A 22,157-nucleotide genomic window follows, 5' to 3' on the forward strand; every position below is an offset into this window, starting at 1 on the left:
AAAACACCCAGAATATACTCAGACTTTAGCAAATGAGAAAATTAGAACTTGGAGTCAACAATGATAAACCCTGATTGAAGCTTCTTATCTTACAGTTGTTTGTAATTATCAATATCTTTTCTATATGATTCTCTTTTAAACTCCCTATTGCTGCCATTTAAAAATATGAAATACTTAAAATGGCTCTGAGGAAATCTGCAGTGGTTCTGAGATGAGCAAATTAATGTTTATATTGTTCTTTCAAAGACTACAGCAGGCAGAGTACAAGAGAGATACAATTGGGTACCACTTAATAGAAGCCATTAAATTTCTAAGGAAATACTGACAAATATTTAAAGATGAATATTAAATTAGAATCAAGTTACTTCTCCTGAAGAGAGTCAAGATCTGTTGTCAATTCTATCATTGTTACCTAGGCCTGTTGGAGGTACAGGATTTGGATGAACAAAAGCGAAATTCTTTCTCATAGGTGATGTGCCTCTTATTTGACCTGTATAATGACACAAAAATTACAAAATCTAAGTCTTACTCCTTATCTTCAAGAGACAAAAATAAAAACATAGCAAATCCTTTCCTATTTGTTATTGTTATATATTTAAAACAACACTAATGCATATTTCAAGCTATAAAAATGAGAAAATTATAAAGCCAACTAGCAAGAACTAGATGGCTACCAAGATGCCTTTTAGCACTAAATATACAATCTCATAAGAACACAAGATCAAGAATTTATAAGCCAAAGCCTCCACAGGCTTTGAAAGAAAAGTACAGTCTGGAAAATAATAAAAACAATATTTAGCATGTAAGTATCTACAACTATTCTCTAGACAAGAGACAATTTTCAACAACTTGAATTACTTTTAAATTCTGTTAAGTTCCATAGAATATCTATGGAAAAAATTCTTTTACTAATGAATCCAACTAGAATAGGAAGAAGTGCTCCAAGGGAATAAGAGAGAATGGACATATCTAGCTTTTCTGTGCTCATATATGACTCACAGAACTAGTTTTAGAAGATAAATAATGTTTTAAAGTATATTATTTGTAATATTGTGGATTATATTATCTCTAGGATAGTAATTCTTGGTATTTGCAATGTGGAAGTACAAAGTATACCACATACAAAAATGTGCTTTTCTTTAAAAAAAAAAAAAATGTTTTTCCATTGTAGACTTGAATACCAAATACCAAATAAAAGAGAACTTATATGTTTAATAGTTGCTCTTTCCCAAGTAAGAATTGTACGAGTTATTCTGAAGAGGGAGTTACATATGGAAGTTAGTGGAGTAGGTAATAATTGCTAGAATCTTTTGCCCTAGTAATATGACCCAGTGCTTTAGTGTATCCTTTTTGATGACTGCCATTTGTAAGCTTTCTCCATTTAAAAAAACTGTGGTCAGAACTCTTAAAAATAATCACTTGTCTTTGTCCATAAAGTATGAAGTGAGGAGATCTTAAATTTTCTAAAATAAGAGTTCTTCTGACCCAAACTTTCTGAAGAGCAATTTGGAACCATGCCCAAAGGGATATAAAGGATTATATACCTATACATACACACACACCCTTTGATCTAATGAGACCATTGCTAAGTCTATATCCCAAAAAGTCCAATAAAAAGAAGGAAAAGGACTTATTTGTACAAAAAATGTACAACTTTTTATGAAAATTGGATGCCTATCAGCTGGGGAATAACTAAACAAGCTATGGTATATGATTGTAATGGATTGTTATTGTACTATAAGATGACAAGCAGGATGTCTTGGAAAGACTTATATGAACTAATGCATATCATCATGCATAGTAAAATGAAGTAAAAAGAACTAGGAGAATGTTGTACACATTAACAGCAATTGCCATGAAGAACTGTAAGTGAATAACTTAAGCTATTCTCAGCAATACAGTGATCCAAGACAATTCCAAAGGACTAATGATGAAGCACACTAGTCACCTATAGAGAAAGAACTGATTGATTGAGTACATACTGAAACATGCTATTTTTCTTTTATTCCAGTCTTCTTGTACAAAATGACAAAAATGGAAATATTTTACATAATATCTGATTGCTTAACATCTCAGGGAAGTGGGAAGTAAGGAGGGATAAAATATGGAACTTAAAACTTTAAATCAAAATGTTTAAAAACTGGGGAAAAATAAGAAAAGAAAAAAACTAAAAAAAAAAAGCAGGAATCTTTATTTATTTTTTTTTTTTGGCAGGTTATAGACACCTTTGGCAGTCTGGTAGAGCCTACAGACTTCTTAACAGAATAATTCTATTAACTGCAAAAATATGATACATAGAATTACAAAGGAAATCAATTATATTAAAACTGTTGTTTATTGTTCAGTTATTTTTAGTCCTGCCTGATTCTTCATGACTTCATTTGGAGTTTTCTTGGCAAAAACATTGAATGGTTTGCCATTTCCTTTTCTAGTTCATTTTACAGATAAGGAACTGAGACAGACAGAGTTAAATGACTTGCTCAGGGTCACATGGCTATTAAGTATCTGAAACAAGATTTAAGCTGAAGATGATTCTTCCTAACTTCAGGCGTAGCACTCTATCCACTGTGCCTCCTAGGTGCCCTATATTGAAATAGTTAGCAAAATATATTTTAAAAACCAAACAAGTTAATGGCCCCTAGGCTAAGAATCTCTGCTTAACAAATGTTTTTTGGACCAAAATCCTCATCCTAAGTAGCCAATTCATAGTTCTGTGCACTTGACATTTGCCAAATAATAAAAAGAGAAGGGTAAGCATGGACCGAGTTCAAATTTGGCCTCAGACACTTATTAGCTGTCTGACCATGGGTGACTCAATTAATGCTGACTGTCTTGCCATCCTAAAAACAAATGTTAAAAAGACAATTGCTACCATATAAATATGTCATAATAGAGTCAATGCCAATTTTACTTTCAGGAAACTACTAGACATAGGAAAGAAGCAGTTAAGAGAGTTCAAGTCAAAAAGTTGAATTTCTTACCTATTCTATCAAATGGAAGAGTTGGCATGTTAGCTCCTGTGGTAGACTCAGGTACAGGTATTTTAGAGGGGGGAATTACACTGCTTAGGTTTAGTCCATACATATTGCTTGCTCTTGGATCTGTTGACCTTGATCCAAAAATCTGATGGTTATTCAACCCTGGTACTTGTAATGGGGTAGATAACTCTGCTGGATGGTGTAACAGATTGCTATGACTGTTTGCATTGGGAGGACAGGAGCCCCCCTCAGAAATAAAAGTATTCTGATGAAACCCATACTTCTGAGGTTGAACAGGTGCCACTGTGAAAGGATCATGGGAGACTCTTCGTCTCCTTTCTTCTTCTCTTTTAGCTGCAAGATATTTAACGTGGTCATTTGTCCCCTTATCCATTCGGCTGCCAAAAAGATGGTAGTTTGCCTCTTCCTGTAGCTTGCTTTCTAGAATGAGGGCTTCAGGAGAGATCTCACTCTCCACAGGCTCGTTGTCAGGGCAGGGAGCAAACATGGACTCATCAACACAACTAGTCCTGAGTTCCTGGGAGCTATGGAGTGAATTGGGCTGTTCTGTAGCATGGAAAGAAACAGAAGTATTAAATGAAAGCATCTCAACATATTTTTAAAAATATGGTATATCTTAACAAAGTCATAAATAATAATAGTTGATATTTACATAAATTTTTTAAAGTTTGTTTGCAAAGTGCTTTATGTATATTATCTCAGATGAATCTTATCATCATTATGTCATTGAATCTTATCAAAACACTATAGAAAAATTTGAAAATAATTATAAGAAATCTATGAGTCTCTTTTTTTTCCCCATAGGAAATAAGAGAGATAACAAATGATAATTCATATCTAAGAGGAAGGGTACAATATAAAGAGAGATCCAGAAATAAAAGTATCCCAGTTAAAGAAGGAATGGCAAGGAGTTGTGAGGAAAAAGGAGGAAAGTTACCACAATTAAAAGTTCTTTTTTTTTTTTTTAAATCAAAACATTTTTTTCATCCATTATTCTAAATAAATGTTACAACTAGATCATTCCTTGCTTCACAAGCATTTCTATGACCAGAAATAATTCACATCCTGTATATAACATGTAGTTAGAGTGGTTAAAGTGAAACTATCTTCAAAATCTCAGTATTTTGCCAGCTAAGTTAAGGTCACATGGGACCTGTCTACCTGGATGATAGTAGAGAACACAACAAGAAAAGAGAAGTGTGACAGGGCCTAGAAGTTAAGAGAGGGCAGGTGCGGGGCATGCAGCCCCATAAAATGTGCTTGGGAGGATTCTGCTTGCCACATAAGGCCAGCAGCTTTGATATAGCCCTTTTGGCTGAAGTTTTTGTGGTCAACATTTTTTAGGGAAGTAGACAAAAGCAGAATTGCTATCATATTCTTGGTGAACTGGAACATTTTTTTTTGAATTGCAGAGTTCAAATATGAGAATAGGGTTTGAGAAAAGCATCTATGGGCAATAATAAAGTTCATACTTCCCAATGGATATTTCTGTGCCATTCCTTCAAGAACACTGTCAGGGGAATTATCCTGTTTGCACTCCTAAGGGAAAGGAAGTCCATTTTTTCTGTCACCCAGAAGTCAAGCATGTATGAAGTCTGTGATGAAAACGTGGTCAATGCCTGTAGATGCTATGCTATGGGAATATTCCTGGAGCCAGCCTCCTTCTATGAAAGTGTTTTTTCCACTGATTCAATTATTGGGCTCATAAAGGTCAGGGAGTCTCTGACAAATAGGAAGCTGACTTCAGCCAATTTTACTCCCAAATACCACAGTCTTAAGAAGCAGCAGTGATGATAGGAAGGAAATAGTAAGTTTATATACTTATCATCTGTACCATTTATCTGACATTTAATCACATTCTGCTTCTGATAATTCTTTATGTTTTTATTTAAAGTTTTGTGTATATATTTTGACTCCCCAAGAAGATTATGAAGTTTCTGAGGGCAGAGAACAACTATTACATTTCTCTGTGTCTTGCTTTGTCTCGAAGACCATTTTACAAATAGTGAATCCTCAACAAATGTTAGTTAAATGAATGAGTGAAAGCACAAATGAAATAACTTGAAAGTATCCTGGAAGTTACCTGAATTTGTTCTACTTGGGGACACTGGTACTGAATCAATCTGGAGAGACTGCATCCTTTTTACTACTTCATTTGGAGCAGGGTATGCTTCCTACAGAAAAAGCCAAAAACACAAATTATTCCAGGATCTGTGGTTTTTTATTGTAGCTGCTGATAAATCTTCTACAATTCTATTTGTAGCTCTAGCATATTTGAATTGGGTTTGTTTTTTTGTAGGATTTTCTCTTTGATCTGGGGGGAAGGGTATTTGAAATTTGGCAATAATATTCCTCTGTGTTTTCCATCTAGGATCTCTTTGAGGTGGTGATTAGTGGATTTTTTCTATTTCTGCTTTGCCCTAGTGTTCTATAATTCCAGGACAATTTTCTTTAATTAATTTAGGCCAATTATTCTTAATATTTTCTCTTCTTAACCTGTTTTCCATCGTTTTGTTGTTTTTCTTATGTTTTACATTTTATTCTATTTTTTCATTATTTTTTATTTTATTTCTTGGTCTCATAGTTTCACTGGCTTCTCCTTGCTCAATTCTAATTTTTAAAGAATTACTTTCTTCTCTAAGACTCTGTATCTCCTTTTCTAGTTGGTTAGCTTTTTTTTTTTCCATAATCTACTTTTTCTTCGGTATCTGCTATTTATTTATTTATTTTAGTTTTTCCTCTGTAAGTTCTTTCTGGGCAGAGAGCCATTTAACATTACTCTTTGGTGTAGGAAAGACTTTTTTAACTTCAATATCCTCTTCTATGAACCTCTCTCTTCCCTATTTCCATAGCAAGTTTTTATGGTCAGATTCTTTCCCCTTTGCCTGCTCATTATTTTTATTTTTTTTTTAATGAGAAGTATTAGTGTAAGCTCCTTTAATCCTGGATGGAGAAGAAGTGCCTCTGGCTTAACTTCAATTTTCCTGGAATCCCAAACTGATCCATCTTCCTGCAAGTGCCCACAGCCAGCAGCATCCCTACCTCACTACTTCTGTATTTGCCAGGTGTGGGCTGGTTCCTTCTTCTCTGGGGCAGAATCTTGGAAGCACAGCTGGGCCTGACATTCTTAATCAACAGAGGTTCCTTTAGTCTTCTCCGACTCAGACCCTTGACTCTCCAGGCTACCCCGGAAGTGAAATTCCTGAGATTGTGACAGAGGCTACCTCCAAACCTAGCTGTCCCCAAGGATAGCTTGCTGTTTCAGTGGAGCTAGCCTGGAATTGTTTACACTTCGCACCCAGGTCCTAGGGTCTGGAGGACTCCTATTCTGCCCCAAGTTTTAACTTTTTTTTTTTTCTTCAGCAGCCTCTATTCACCCTGAAGTATAATTTTGTTCTGTTTATGGAGGAAATCTGGAGAGCTTGAAATTTTCTGACCTATTCTGCTGTCTTTCCAGAAGATAGTGTTAGTATCTTTATTAAACCTAGAAATGAACACAATACTCCAGGATATTGTCTGACCAGGACAGAATTCAGTAAGGCTCTTACCTGCATTATTTATCTTTTCACATATCCTAAGACTTCATTACACACTATTTATTGATTTATATTAAGAATACAATCCATTACTCTACCCAACCCCTATCTTTTTTTACAGTCAGTTAATGATCTTTAACTAGCACTTGTAAAGTACTATAGTAAAATTTTACCATATTTGATTTATTCCATTGTTTTAAACTGTCATGATGCTTTGAAATCTTGATTTAGTCATTTAATGTGTTAGCTATGCCTTCCATTTCTGTGTTATCTACAGACATGTAAGTGTGCCACCATCTAAACAGTATGGGGGCCAAAGGCCATCCTTGGGATATTCTAATAAAGATCTCTTTCCAAGTTGACACTAAACTCTGAATAATAATAATGGCAACAGTTCACATTTATGTAGCATTTTAAAGTTTGCAAAATGTTTTCCTCGCAAGAATTTTATTAAATAGGCTGGGAATTGTTATCTTCTTCATTTTACAGATGAAAAGAATGACAGAGAGGATTAAATGACTTACCCAGATTCAACTAGCTAGTAAATGTCAGAGTAGGAAGTCGAATACAACTATTCTAAGTTCAGTCCTCTCTCCACTTCATCATGCAACCTCCGCTTGCAATATTTTCTGGCAATTTGGCACATTCTGAATCCAGCTAACTATGTTATCATCTAGTCTACTTTTTTCCATATTCTCCATAAAGACAGTATGAGACATTTTATAAGTAGTTTGCTGACATCTAGAGATACCGTAACTATAGCATTCTTCTGACCTGAGAAATCCTGTCAAAAAATGAAGGTTGGTCTGGCATGATTCTATTCTTGATGAAGCCATACTGATCATTCTCTGTGACCATTGCTTCCTTTATTAGATGTTAGAATTGTAACTTCAGTAAAATGTTTTAGAATTTTTTTAGTCACTGAAGTCAAGCTCTTTGGTCTGTGATTTGCAGATTCAACTTCTTTTACTTTTTGAAAATTGGGACAAGTTTTTTGTCCTTCTTTGGGCTTAAGAATACCTCTGCTGTTCACCATCTTTCAGAGATCACTGACAATGGATCAGTCATTACAGCCACCAGTTCTTTCAGTACCCAAGGATCTAGTTCACTTTGGTCAAGTGAAGAGTTCATTAAGGGCAGCTAAACATTATTATCTCTCTACTTATCTTGAGTTTCAACTCCTTATTATCCATTTTTTGTTCTCTCCTTCCTATCCACAATCCAAAGATTGTGAACAAAAAAAAGCAGAAACAGAGTAAAAGTTGTATAGTTCTTCCTGCTCTTAGCTTTTCCTTTCCATTTTAATTATTCAATCCACCCTGAGCTGAGGGGTTTATCCTTTCTTTGATCCTCTTTTCCTTATATAGCAAACACATATGCACACACACCAAAAACAAAGGAAAACTTAGCTGCTAATGTTCATTTTTTGTTATCACCAAGATGAAGTGCTTGGAATAAAACATAAAAACAGTAATGCTATTCCTCCTTACTCATGTTTAAGCATACAAATATGTGACATAAATGTCCATTTTTGTGCATCCACTAAACTACTTACTTTTAAGTTCTTTACATCTTCTTCTACCTTTTTTTCAAATTGTTCAAGGTAGAAAGGTCTGAATTCTTGGTCAATTTCTGTAAAAAAATTTTTTAAAAAAAGTTTTAACATTTTGTAATACAAAAGTAAAAATGTTGATTTGTCATCTATATAAAGTGAATTGACCCTGGAGTGACTGTAGAGTTAATTGGAAATGGGGGATGGGGGTGGGAAATAGTTCCTTAATAAAGAAAATTAATAAAAGAGTTGCTAATTAATAAAAGAGTACTAGACAGGACATAAAGCATGCTAGGAGGCTCTAGAAAGCACCCAAGGTCTTGGGTTGGTATTGTTTTTCCCAGATTCCCCTTCACAGATCAGAGTAGACTGACTCGGCACTTCTTATTTTAATTTAATGCTTCAGATGACTGAGAACTATGGATCCTTGATGGCAAAGCAAGATGACATTGTTCAATGTACAAAGAGAGGATTAAGAATTCTGTGTGGACAAGTGAGAAGGGAAGTCACTCTTTATTAACTAATTGCTAAGTTGCTTGTGAGTTTATCCCCTTCTTCCAATTTTTCTTGGATCCGTTCTCTCTCTTTTTTATTATCCCTGAAATGATTTTCCTTTCATTAGGGCTTTTTCTGCCTTTGTCTTTCCCTTCTCCAACTCATCTTTCTCTACCTGCCCAATAAAATTCTCCTTATTGTATTGCTCTGATCATATCAGTCTTCTGCTCAATAGCTTCACTGGCTTCTCACTGCTTGCTGATTAAGCCTTTATTCCTTATGTTGCCATTCATCAGTGTTCTTCACTGTAAAACATTCACCAGTGTTTTACAAAAGTAAAAGTAATGAGTTGTCATTTTTACAAGGTGAAATGCCCCTAAAGAGTGATTAGAAAAAAACAAAACAATAAAAGGAAATAGTGCTGTGATAAAGAGAATAAGAAAACTGATCACAGGCTGGACAGGAAGAATCTCTAGGAAGTAACAAAGGCTCTTGAGTTGCTACAATCCAATATTTGGTAGCCTATGGCCTCAGATATTTACTTGATGTGTGATCCTGGGCATGTAACAACCTCTGTTTCCCTCAATTTCTTTATCTGTAAAATGGGAACCTCCTTCCAGGGATGTTATAAGATAATAATGTAACTGAGATAATAGTTGTAAATGCTTACATGTCCCTGGCACATATTAAGGATATATTAGCTATTATTATCATCATCATATATTCTCTATACTCTAGCCCTGCTTTCCTATCAAAAAGAACTACTCATTGTCTATAGTTCTTATCCTGCTCTCTCCCCTTTTTCTGCCCCTAATCATTCTCACAAGCCTGCCTTTGTCCTTCTGACTCCCCCTTTCAACTCCTTTTGATAACTTCCCTTCCTCCATGTCAGGTACCACTTTCTCAATGAAACTTTCTCTGATTCATTTCTGTTCCTTCCCTGCTCCTCTCCAATGTATATTCTTGTTCCAAACTGAACACACACACACACACACACACACACACAATACAAGTATAATGGGATTTGTCAATAAGCCTGTCCTATAAAGCCTACACAGAGAACATCAATTTGTTCAATGTCCTCTTGCTTTCTTGGTCAGGTCTCTACTCAGGAACTCGCTTCTTTGTTGATAGTGAGGAGCAACCTCTACTCATAATGTGACTTCTTTGTTGACAGTATTGGGCAAAAGAAAGTCTTTTATAAGGGGAGAGGTGTTGGTCTGAGAGTCCTGTCCCCTACACCGGGGCCAAGCTTTGAAGTTAACCCATAATTGATACCTTGAGAAGCAGGAAGTTGGAGGTTACTGTCTTTGGTATTTCAAAAAAGTCAGGAAAGCAGGCCTCCTGAACACTTAGACCTTGGATATCTTGCTCTCCTGACTGTCTGAAACTCACAAAAGTCACAGCCCTCAACTTCCTTTACCTAAAATGAAAAAGAACAAATACCACAGCAGGCAAAGAACTTGAACCTGTATTCCTAGGCTACAAGAGAGGGTCTAGGGTTCTCCTCTTATACCACTGTCACTCACCCATGCCAATGGTCAATAAATCAAACCAAGATCAGAACTCCAACTAAGAAAGCAGGAGCCCTTTTGAAGATGGCCCCCATTCTACAACTACAGCCAATTAAAAAAACCACTGTCTTTCATGCAGATCAGAATCAGTCACAGAATGTTATTATATGCTTCACAGAATCATTGTGACTCTCCAAATGCAGGGACTCCAGCCCTTTTACTTGGCAATTATATCAGATGAACACACTCATGTACAGTATATGCTGAGTAATTCGCTAGTCACTTGTCAAATACATGTTTAACAAACTAGGGGAGGTAAGAGAGACAAAGGATAGAAATGAGATATTTGGATTTGTTATTTTGAATGCTTAAAAAAAGTCATTTTAAAAGATTTGGAAAGTCAATTTGAAACTACTTAGAATTTTTGGACTTGATTTTCTGAGCTCCTATTAGCAGCATCCCTGAAAAACTTTGTATGGCTATAGTCAGATTCATAAATATCTTACCATTAAAGGTTGGTCGATCTTCTGGATTCCCATTCCAGCAGCGTACCATGAGATTAATAATCTCCTTTGGACACTTTTCAGCAATTTCTGCCACATTTGGTCTGTTTCCATTTCCAACGCATGTTATTATTTGTCGTTCACAAATAGCATCTGAAAGGCAAAGATAAGCTTCATTGCCCTTCTTTTTTCAGTCTCCCTTCATAACAATGCTCATAGGCAAAGGAAGATAGGTAAACAAAGTTTTTACCTTTATCTGTACCAAGAATTGCTTTTAATGTCTACAATGACATAGAGTAACTCATGTTTCCTTTTAAGTCCTCAAAATTTAACTGGGAGCAATGATTTGTGAAACCTTTAACATTAAGTCTTTATTTTCTATCCCAGTCTTTCTCAACTTTCAAAAGATTCTTTTTAGTCTACTCCTAAACTTCCATTATGCTCCTTAGTAACTTCAATATTTACACTATGACCTTTCTTGTTAGAATATTTATATTATGACCCTATCTTCCTGAGATTCATCAATCTCTTATTACCTCCACCCCCATTCTACTTTAATTACTCAATGAAGTAGTCATAACTTTAAATCATTTAAAACTGTAGTCCTCAAGATCTCGAACACTGATATTCCCTTCTTTTAAAAATAACCGACTGTCCTCTTCTCAATTCACTTCTCTTAAGACTAATGTTTGCTTTCATCATGAGCCCTGTTCCCTTAATCCTTCCCTAGACAACCTTCCCTGTTCTGACTTTACTTTCCTTCCCTTTTCTTCATAATCTTATTTCTATAGTTTAGTTCATCTTAATCAACAATGTATTTCCCTCTATCCTTAAGTCCTTATAACAATATCCTAGGTCCACTTTGAAAAAACAATAGGGATAGTCTCAGAAGGTGTTATTGAGATGCTACTGTGGCTGGGTCTCCCGGTTTTAATCACTTTCAAGATTTCAATTGTCACCCCATACTCCCAGCTCGTTTATTTCTATTGCTGGTAGAGCTATGTTTAGTTACCCAAGCTCAAATCCCCAAATCTTTCTTCACCCTCATTTCCTATAACCAGTTAATCAAACTTATTTCCACATTAAGTAATGCTCTGCATTCATTTCCTATTCTAATTCAGAACATCACTGCTTCTCATCTATACTATTATAATATCCTCCAAATTAGCCCTCCAGTAGCCACACTCCTCTCTCCAATTCACTTTCCATTTATTTCAAAGTTCTGTGACTCTGCTGGTATATGTATTTACTTTGCTGATTCAAACTACAAGTCCTCTATCTATTAGTATGTAATCTTATGGCCTAAATATTAATCAGTCCATAACCAAATTGGTAGTGGATCTCTACACTGATCTAAAATATGCCATGGTGTCCATACTTGCAGCATTTCTATACCAGCAGGACTTGTAAATTTTTGATCCATTAACACAAACTTAAAAAATCCAAGGTCATCTCCATACCATGATTAAGTACCAGAATAGGTCTTTAGTGGAGGCCAATCTCCATAGTACTGAAATAATCTTCCTAATATAGAGAACTAGTTTTGTCATACCTGTGGCTTACTAATTTTTAGGATAAAATACAAACTAGCTAGGGTGGCATTTAAGGCCCTCTACAACTTCTTTCAAGTCATATTTTTGTTCAATTCATTTTCCCACAATATGTAATTCTCCAGAGATGACTACCAGCCATTTCTTCTTTTTGAAATTTTCATAGACCATCTTCTATGCATGGGAGATCTACCTTCCATATCTCTGCCTGTGAAGATTCTTTTTCTTTCTGGGAAGTCTATCTCAGATGCCACCTATTGCTTATTAGAATGCCCTAGCTAAAAGCAGCTTTTTTATTCCTCAAATTTCACAGGACACTTTCTGTCAACATCCCAGAATCACAGGATTTCAGAGTCTGAAGGGATCTGAGTGGCCATCCAATCCAATCCATGCCTGAACAAGAATTCCCTCTTTGTCCCAACAAATGGTTATTCAGTGTCTCTTCAAATATATCCAGTGAAGAAGAATCCACCATCTCTCATTGTTTCTATGACACTATCTATCCATCTCATCCTCTGCTGTCTCCTTTTTCTTTTTCCTTCAATCTTTCTTAACAACAGGGTCTTTTCCAATGAGTCACATCTTATTATATTGCTAAAGTATTAAAGCTTCGGTTCATATATTTGATCTTCTAGGGAATTGCTTTAACTAATTTATTTAAGTATTGACAGATTTGATCTTCTTGCTGTCCAAGGGAATCTTAAAAGGCTTCTTTAGCACCATGATTCTGAGGCATTCAGTTTTCCTTACAGTCCAACTCTCGCAGCCATGTTGTTCAGGTATTTCCGTCATGTCTGATTCTTTGTGACCCCATTTGTGGGATTTTCTTGGCAAAGATACTGAGGTGCTTTGCCATTTTCTTCTCTAGTTCTTTTAACAGATGAGGAAACTGTGTTAAACAGGATTAAGTTACTTTCCCAAGATCATATAGCTAATAAGTCTCTGAGGTTCAATTTGAACTCAGGTCTGACCCGAGTCAGAAAAAAATCATAGCTTTGCCAAATCAGACCTTTGTTGGCAAAATCATATCTGTCTTTTAGGATGCTGTCCAGATTTGCTATAAGCAAGAATCTTTTAATTTCATAACTGTGTTTGCCATCTACACTGATCTTTGAGCCCAAGAATACAAAATTTGACAGTTTACATTTCTTCTCCTTCAATTTAACAGGAAGTGATGAAACTAGTTACTAAGATTTTAGTTTTTTTGATGTTAAGCTTTAAATCAGCTTTTACCCTCTCCTCTTTCACCCTTATCAAGAGGCCTCTTTAGTTCTTCTACCTAGTTTGTATGTGTATGTGTATGTGTGTGTGTGTGTGTGTGTGTGTGTGTGTGTGTGTGTAGGTATACATGCATGTATCTTATGTATATCTCCTTATACTGTAAGCTTCTGAAATCAAGGAACAATTCCCATTCTATTCTCCATTATATTCTCTATAGAATATATATTCTATATATCCAATTATAATGGAGGATATTATAATTTCATTATATTATAATATGTATATAAAATATAATATATATATATAATTATAAATTTGATGAAAAAACAAGTGAGATTCATGAAATGGTCATTGTGCTCCTTTTCAAAGTCCTCCAGTAAGGGGAAAATCACATTCTCTATATTAAATATCTCTAATAATAAATGAGCATTCTTTACTAGAGATGGGAAATTGAGAACAAGCTCAGTTAGTAAAATCCAAATTGGACAAGCTGGATTTAAGCACAACTTCATTGTTCTGATACATATTATGTATGGACTTTGGAACAATATGAACACAGATATCTAAGAGCATCAATGATGACATAAAGGATGAAAACTTAGGCTTCAACCCTATAGACACCACAGGTAGCTGCACCTTCTCTTCCTATGTTATTTTCTGCTAATTTTTACCAGTATATCCAGACTAGTTCAATCCAAAAGCTCAAATCCAAAGTCCAAAAAAGCAACCCCTTCCTACTATCTGACACCCCTAAAAAGTTAGTTTGCAGTTCCCAAACTGTCAATTTCCATTAATTTTTTTCTGCAACAGAAGAACATCTAACGATAGGCTGTTCTGTAGTGTACCTGTTTTGTCTTATACCTCTTCTTCTAGATTGTAAGTTCTTTGAGGATAGGAGCTATGTTTTACACATCTTTCTGTCCTTCAGAGATTAGCACAGCAGTTTGCTCAAGTTGTGTTAAATAAATATATGAATTCCCTTTTGCTGATGACTTTAAAGATCCCATCCAAGGTTTGGATGAAGTATTAGAATTTCTTCTATAAATCTTTTATTTTTAGCCCAGGTTTCCTTAAAATTGTAACTGATTTTCTAAAGATCTTAATATTTAGCAATTTTAAAGGTCTTAATATCATGGGACAATTTGGGTTAATCATATGATATTCTCCTAACATATGTCTTACTTTCATATGGTTCCTTGTTTGCAAAAATTGCCCAGAGCACTATGGCAAAGCTGTACACATCTGACTTGTCAGTGGGCTTTGCGTTGACATCATTCAAGTGTTCTGGAGCCATGTACAACAGGGTGCCAGCATTTGCCTTAGCTGCGGTACTTAAGCGGCCAGCGTTCCCCTTAGCAGCAGTATTTATTTTCCTCTGCCTGTTGTTTTCCTCTTTAGTCAGTTTGCTCCAAGTCTTAAAGGAGGCAACACCAAGATCTGCTATCTGCAAAAGAAGGCAAAACCAGAGATCAGAGGACAGGATACATAAGTGAGGTAATCTTGGAAAGTGACCACTCCCTCTTCAGATTTTCTTATATACTTTGTTTGGCTATCTCCTTTGTTCCTACTATATTCTACCTAATACTGGGCCCATATGTGTGTGTATGTTGTATCACTCATTAGACTGTAAGCTTCTCAAAGCAGAGATTGTCATTTTTCATTTATGTATCTCCACTGCCTAATACAATGCTTAATAAATGTTTGTTGTATTAAGAAGGAAGGCATCACGAAGTCTTGAAGAAAATTTTGGTTTTATACAAGTCATTAGAGATAGATGAATTTTTATAAATATGAGGATATATGATATAGAGGAAATAGCAGTAGATTTAGAGTCAAAAGTTGTTTTTCAGTGATGTCCAACTGTTCTTGACCCCATTTGAGAGTTTTTTTTTTTTTTTTTTTGGCAAAGATAGTGAAATGATTTGCCATTAGCTTCTCCAGCTCATTTTACAGATGACAAACTGAGGCAAAATAGGGTCAAGTGATTTGTCCAAGGTCACACAGTTAATAAATGTCTGAAGCCAGATTTAAACTCAGAAGAATGTTCCTGATTCCAGGCTGAGTATTCTATCCACTTCATCACTTAGCTGATGTGGTGCATGAGATATTCAGGGAAAAGGAATATCTCTGGTATGAGAGTTTGCCGAGCCTTTTTCAAGGTTGTTAATCCATCTTTGGTGTCCACTTTCACCCAAATCTCACCTGTGGCTCCAAGTTGTAGTATATACAAGGCCTCAAATTTGTCAGTGAATTTGGGGGGGAGGGGGGGAGAGTATCTACCTTAAGCGTGTGAAAACTTTCCCCAGAGGAATGGGTAGATGAGAAACAATTTTACCCCCAGTGCCCATGAAGGCAGTTGAAGCAGCATTGGGGAGCACTGAGAGCTTAGCTGGGCAAACAAGATGCCAAAGTCACCAAATGTATTCTGGACTACTGCAGGTCATCTTAACCTTTGTCCTGCCACAGAACTTCAATGACTCAGGCAGAGAGAATAAGACTGAGGACTTTGCACAGCTCTGCCTAACTGAAATCCACTTCACGAGCAAGTCAAAACATCACTCTGTGATGTAATTGGTCCTCTTTGAAAACAAAGGAAAACAAAATGAATTTTTTAAAATGATAGCATTCAGATAAAGGTTCATTATTTAGGAAAATTTAATTAGTAAAGTTATGCTTAAAAAGTTCAGAGTACTTTATCTAAATGAAAACTGTCAATAATAAATTATTGGTTTACTGTCATAGATTTAGAGCTGAAAGAGATGTGAGAAGACATCTAGCTTAATCTTCTCATTTTAAATATAAAGAAAGATTAATATAAAGTAAATAAAGAAATTGAATTCAAGTTGTGTAAAGTCATATAGGAAGCAAATGGCAGAGCTGGGATTTCAACCAAGATCCTTGGCTCTATACTTAGAACTCTTTATCATCATACCACAATGTTCCACTGGTTTCTTAGGAATCTAGAAATTACTTTGTAAATGTATCTTGGAAATTAATTTCCTTCTTTTGTTCTTTTATCTGAATTTCTGTAAAAAAATTCCAAAGCACATATGAAAAAGCTAAAGGCACTTTTTGCTAGGATCAAAGAAAGGATGAAAAAAAAAACCCTGGCTAGATTATTTGAGACAATAGTCTCATTCAGCCCTGGGACCAAACATGGATCCATTTGGTCCCAGTAAATCTCTCTATTTAATAAATTATTAAATACTCTCTAATCTCTATCTTGTTCAGTTTCTCTGGCATTACATTTTGGAGCTCCCCAGTGAGATATTAGAAAATGAGCAGATTAGAGATAAGAGACTTTCCTGTCTCTGCCTTGGGCACAGGGTGGCTGCAGATCTGAATTCTTGGCCTTGAGAGGCCAGGCTCCACAGGATTTTTTTTCTCAGAGCCTCTGGGAAAGAGAGCAGTTTACAACCACAACAGCCTGATGGTAGACACCCCCATTTTGGCCACAGGAGAATTTGGTCAAATTACAGAATTATTGACTTGCTCCTGGGACCTGGATCAAGCTTTGATTGTCAGCATGCCACACTACATCCATCCACCCCCTGGCCTGAGCATCTTCGTCCATCTTCAGCAGGAAGAAGTGTTTGAGAAAACCATCGCCCCTGCTCCTGATGTAATTTGGACTGATATGGGAGAGTAGGAAAAGTGGCTAAATTGTTAGAATTTTCACTATATTACTGTGTTTCAGACTTTGGATGGAACTATTGCTGTTATGTTTGAGGGATTTTTAGTCTGTTATGTATGTGTATATGTATATGATTTATATGTGGGATAGTAATTTGATCATTCCTTTCTGTGAGAAAAAAAAGGAGAGTAAGAAATAGGAAATTGGAGAAACTGGTGTATTTTCTTAGGCACTTCTGCCCCACCCCCTATCTTACTAGTTCAGATTTAATTGAAAGTCCTTTAAACAGTCCTTTTCATTTTTTACTCCTTGCTTAAATTTACTGGACTATGATTTGCGGGTTATGCTTTAACCTTGGAGCCCCTTATTCTGTTGGAATTGTCCTGGCAGACTCAGTTTTTGGGATTATTTTTTAGAAACAACCAGAAATCGGATACCTGTCTTGGGACTGTCAGTCTCTGTGATTTGTTTCTCCACTCCTGTTACCCCAGGTCTTTAATTAGTATTTCAGCATACTTAAAAGGACCTTGCAGTTTGATATCAGGCCTCTTAAAGTTTGGGGTTTGCCTGCCTTTGTCTAACTGTGCATAATCTGCTCAGAAATCTGATCCTTTCTGCAGCCCTGTCTGTTCCTCTGGGCAGGACTAGTGGAGCTACTCCAAGCCTCACCCTTCTCCCCTGGAGGGGGTTGCCTTTCTGAATGGGCAACACAACTGTCTTGAGCCCTGCAGCTCTGCAAGCAGAGGCCAAGTCATGCACAAATGACCTAACTCACAGTGATGCTCCCCAACTGCAGAGGACCTGACATGATTGAAATAAGGAACTTTGTGTATTGCTGATTAACTCTGGGGTTATCAAGGAGAGACTTGACCTTGCCATAAGTCCTTGCATTGTTCTAGCTTTATTTTGATTTTGATTTGGTCTATTTATTTCACATAGGGTTGGTCAAAATTATGGTGCTAAGACCTTCTAGAGAAGGTAATTCAAAGATTTGAATAGTTAGAAGAGAGAGAGTATGGAATGTTGTGCCACAGTTCCCTTTTAATGTCCTCACCCAGTTTCTCCATTGTCCTATTTAGTTACTCTGCATCAGGTTATGACCTTTCCCTCTTAATGTTATCTTAGACCTTAGGCTATACTTATCCCTCTTAATGTTTAATGGGATAAAGGTCTTTGTCCATTTTAGACATCATTAGAATATCAGGAGCCTCTGCAGTGCCTGCCTCCATTATGTCACCCTCATCCTAGGTGCCTCTCTCCATTAGGTCATCCCCATCCAGGTACCTCCCCCACTATGTCATTGTTCTTGTTACCCTATAAAAGAATCTTGTATCTGACATTCAGGGTTGGATTCTTGGAGACGATAGTCTCATTCAGTCCTGGGACCAAACATGGATCCATGTGGTCCCAATAAATATCTCCATTTAATAAATTATTAAATAGTCTCTAAAAAACAAAACAAAACAAAAAAAACCCTGCTAAAATTTTCTACTTTTTCCTTCTGTTATTCAGAAATTTCCAGGGGCAAGGAAAAAAAATTTTCTTTCCAATAGACCTCCTGTCTGAGTAACTAGCAAATGACCTGGGGATGTGTGCTTTATATTTCTCCCCCAGTAATGTCCACTGGTCAATTGATATAAGCTGCTCCACATACCCAGAAGTTTCATTCAGCAAGAGACACCCTGAGGATAGATCCATAACACTATCACTGGCTGGAACCTAAGGGAAGGAAGGACCAGGAGACAGTAAAGAAAATACAGAAATCAGAAAGAAAACACAAAAAAGGGAAAATAGGAGAGAAACAAAAATGTACAAATGAAAAGTCAAAGGGAACAGTTTTATCTCTGCTTAGGAAAATCCATTTAATTTTGGTGTGACCAGAAAGACTACTAAATGTTGCTCTTAACCTGGAATCAATGTAAGAAATAGTAGTGAATATTTCATCTTCCAATTCCACAATGTTGATCTTTTGTTTTTCTTTCTCTTTTTATTTATTTTTTTCTTTTCTTTTTTAAACTATAACCACCAGCAGCAAAGAATTGAGCTGATTGTTACCCAATATCCTGTATGCTGACATTGCTTTTAGCATACAGAAGACATATACAGACCAGAGTAGAGAGATTGCATAAAGTACAGAGAGAGTGATCCCAGTGTTCTGTGAGCTCCATCTTCACCTTAACATGAAAGTCATCATCCACAAGGATGTTTTCCGGCTTTAAGTCTTTGTGAATTACACCTTCTTTGTGTAAGTAGCACATTCCTTCAATGACCTCTAGAATGATTCTCCCTTTCACAGACAAGGGGATACTAATCTAAAACAAAAATGACAGAGAGTTCCAGTGAATAAAGGAACAAAAAAACAAGACAAGACTATAATTATCTCATGAATCAGTTCTTTGAAGAGCAATGCAGTAAAAATGGTACCATTTAATCACTGAGAGTGTATCTACCCCTTTAACAGTATCCTAAAAATTTGAATTATTTTTGCGACATTCTTATAACATGGTAATAGTAAAAATTTTCCCTTTCCTTGAAAATTTTCTCTTAAGGTGACACAAACAAGGCAATTTTGTTACTACCATATTAAAATTACTACATACTTAAAAAAAAAAACCTGTGGTTTTACACATAATTTAATGTGCTTTTTTGTTTTTGGCAAGGTAACTGGGGTTAAGTGACTTGCCCAAGATCATACAACTAGTAAATGTCAAGTGCCAGATGCCACATTTGAATTCAAGTCCTTATGACTTCAGGACCAACGCTCTAGCCACTGAGCAATCTAGCTGCCCCTAACTTAATTAATGAATTTTGATGCTTCAACATGTTTTTGATAGCTTCACATACAATTTTCTTGTTCTTTATATATTGAAATTTTAATGTTTATGAATTGTTACAAAGACCAAAAATTTTATTTTTACTTTTACTTTAAGGACTAAAATTTTTTAAAGTCTCTCTACAGATTTTCAGAGCGTGTGTGTGTGTGTGTGTGTGTGTGTGTACACAGTATCACAACAATGTAACACTAAGAGTTAATACTTTGTCTATGTTGTTTCAAAACATTTTTTAAAAAGCTGACATTCATAATGTTCCATATAGTCTCATAATAATCTTGTGTGGCAAGTGCTACCATTATCCCATTTTACAGCTGAGGACTCTGAGACTCAAAGAGGTTATGTATCTTCTTATGATCACCTAATATATATCAGACAGAACTTGAATCTCAGATCCTTTTGACTTCTAGTTCAGAATTCTGTCCGCCACACTATGCTATTTAGTGAATACTAATGTAGAAGAGGTCTGATCAATAAAAGGAATTATATAGGTGATTATGAAGGTATACAACTCTTTAATAAATAAGCCAAATAAAATATTATTGGGAAAAAAAAACAAGCCATAAAATTTGAATTCCTTTTGGTATATTCTTATAACCAATCATAGTAATAAAACATTTCTTCTTTTCTTGAAAAATTTCTCTAAAATTCACTCAAGTCACTGTTGTCCCTTTCAAAGCAGTTATGTTAGGAGGCTATGCAAACACAGTATTCCAATGATGCTTGCAATGCTCCAAACATCATTAGAACTTCTGTTTTAGAATGACAATGTGTACCATATTCTTTTGCCCATCCTTGGGTTTGAAATTCTTGTCATGTGACAATGAATTTGTTTTTGGGGAATAGCTAAAAGTCCTCCAGAGCTAATTTTAATGAATTAGGTAAGTGATCCCTGGCTTTTCTGTTTGTTGTTTATTTTTGTCAAAGGTCAAACTACAAAGCAACAGGGCTGATCTTCTTAATGAGATTTGTAAACTGGAATTCCAATTGCAGAGTTCCCAAGCAATGTTGAAAGGGGCAACATCAATGAAACAAGTTTGTATAGCAACACCTTCTCTCTGAGATGATGACTTTGGAGGATAATACTCATCAGTATTGAACCTCTGCAGCATCTCCTGGATGTATCTGCCCTTCTCCATTCTTGTTGCTCCCAACTGGGTGGAGACAGTGATTTCCAGCTACTATCAGAGCAGCATCCAAACAAGACATCCTGCTACAGTGTTTTTCTCCCTTCTTCTATTCCCACCTCCTATTGTATTCTTCATGTTACTTACAAAATAAAAGAACTAGTCTTGTCATTCTTTGGCCCCCTCAAAAAAAATCCTCAGCAGTTCCTTTCTTTGTATAGAATGAAGTTCCAGCTCCTTGGCTGTTATTTAAAATCCTCCACGATCTGGCACCAACCTATTCAAATTTCCCTCACACTACTCCCCTTCATATACTATGTTATGGAGCCCAACTGGACTATACCCTGTCCCCCAAAATTCACATGAATTTCCACTCAATCTTTCTTAATACTTCTTACCTATCTTTTAACATCCAACTCAAAGGCCCTCTCCTCTATGAAGTCCTTCCTAATCATCTTCCTCTTCACATCTCTTCAATGTGTGTATCAGGCATTACTGAATGTTACAGTTATCTGGATATGTCATAGCTCCTTGCTAGAATGTCCCTTCCTTGTGGGATTGGGATCATATCAGCTAAACTCTGTCATTCCTTCAGTGCCTGAGATAATATACTAATATACACAGCAAAAATTTTCTAAACGTTGGTTGAACTGAAACATTTATGAAAAACCAATCTAGTTTCTTCATGGTTACACTTCCCATATCTTACACTGAAAACCAATTTTCAGAGAATTAGATGTAATATTCTCATTCAACTTCAAGAAATGCCTAAGTCAGGGATCTAAGATAGACAAAAACCATATAAATTTATTTTAAAAATATAAACCAGAGAGGAGTAATAGGGGTAATATTTTCTGACACTGATCCCATCCAATTAGCTTGCCAAGAACAAGTAAGGCCATATACTTAGCATAAAATAAACGGTCCTTTGTTTAGTTTATGATACATTTATAATGCTATTATGTATTTTACCCTATTTACCAAAAAAAAGTTGTTTTCATCTACAACTTATCATCTTAAGGTTAGCTAATAGGTGATGAAATTTTTGGCTATGGTATTCCATAAGACATTGAAGTGTGTTTATTTATTCTATTGATGGAGAGAAAACCCACGCCAAGAAAACATGGTTGAAAGAATCAGAGTATTGATTTACATGATTAATAACATAATAAATATTTGCTGAGCCCTTATTTTA

The 22,157-nt window shown here is 35.8% G+C and overlaps 1 protein-coding gene across 6 annotated transcripts in view; it reads right to left on the reverse strand.

Annotated features, from left to right (window-relative positions):
* Nucleotides 1–22,157, reverse strand: part of RIPK1 (receptor interacting serine/threonine kinase 1) — a 43,485-nt gene that overhangs the window by 2,302 nt on the left and 19,026 nt on the right. For all 6 annotated transcript variants that reach the window (XM_051970763.1, XM_051970762.1, XM_051970761.1 and 3 more), the window contains 7 exons: nucleotides 19,179–19,316; nucleotides 14,553–14,814; nucleotides 10,603–10,752; nucleotides 8,091–8,167; nucleotides 5,083–5,173; nucleotides 2,982–3,545; nucleotides 413–490 (listed from right to left, as the gene is read on the reverse strand). In XM_051970763.1, coding sequence (XP_051826723.1) covers nucleotides 413–490; nucleotides 2,982–3,545; nucleotides 5,083–5,173; nucleotides 8,091–8,167; nucleotides 10,603–10,752; nucleotides 14,553–14,814; nucleotides 19,179–19,316 — 1,360 coding nt within the window. The remainder of the gene's footprint in view (nucleotides 1–412; nucleotides 491–2,981; nucleotides 3,546–5,082; nucleotides 5,174–8,090; nucleotides 8,168–10,602; nucleotides 10,753–14,552; nucleotides 14,815–19,178; nucleotides 19,317–22,157) is intronic.

This window comes from Antechinus flavipes, chromosome 1, assembly GCF_016432865.1.
Source record: "Antechinus flavipes isolate AdamAnt ecotype Samford, QLD, Australia chromosome 1, AdamAnt_v2, whole genome shotgun sequence".
In the NCBI taxonomy this organism is placed as follows: Eukaryota; Metazoa; Chordata; class Mammalia; order Dasyuromorphia; family Dasyuridae; genus Antechinus; species Antechinus flavipes.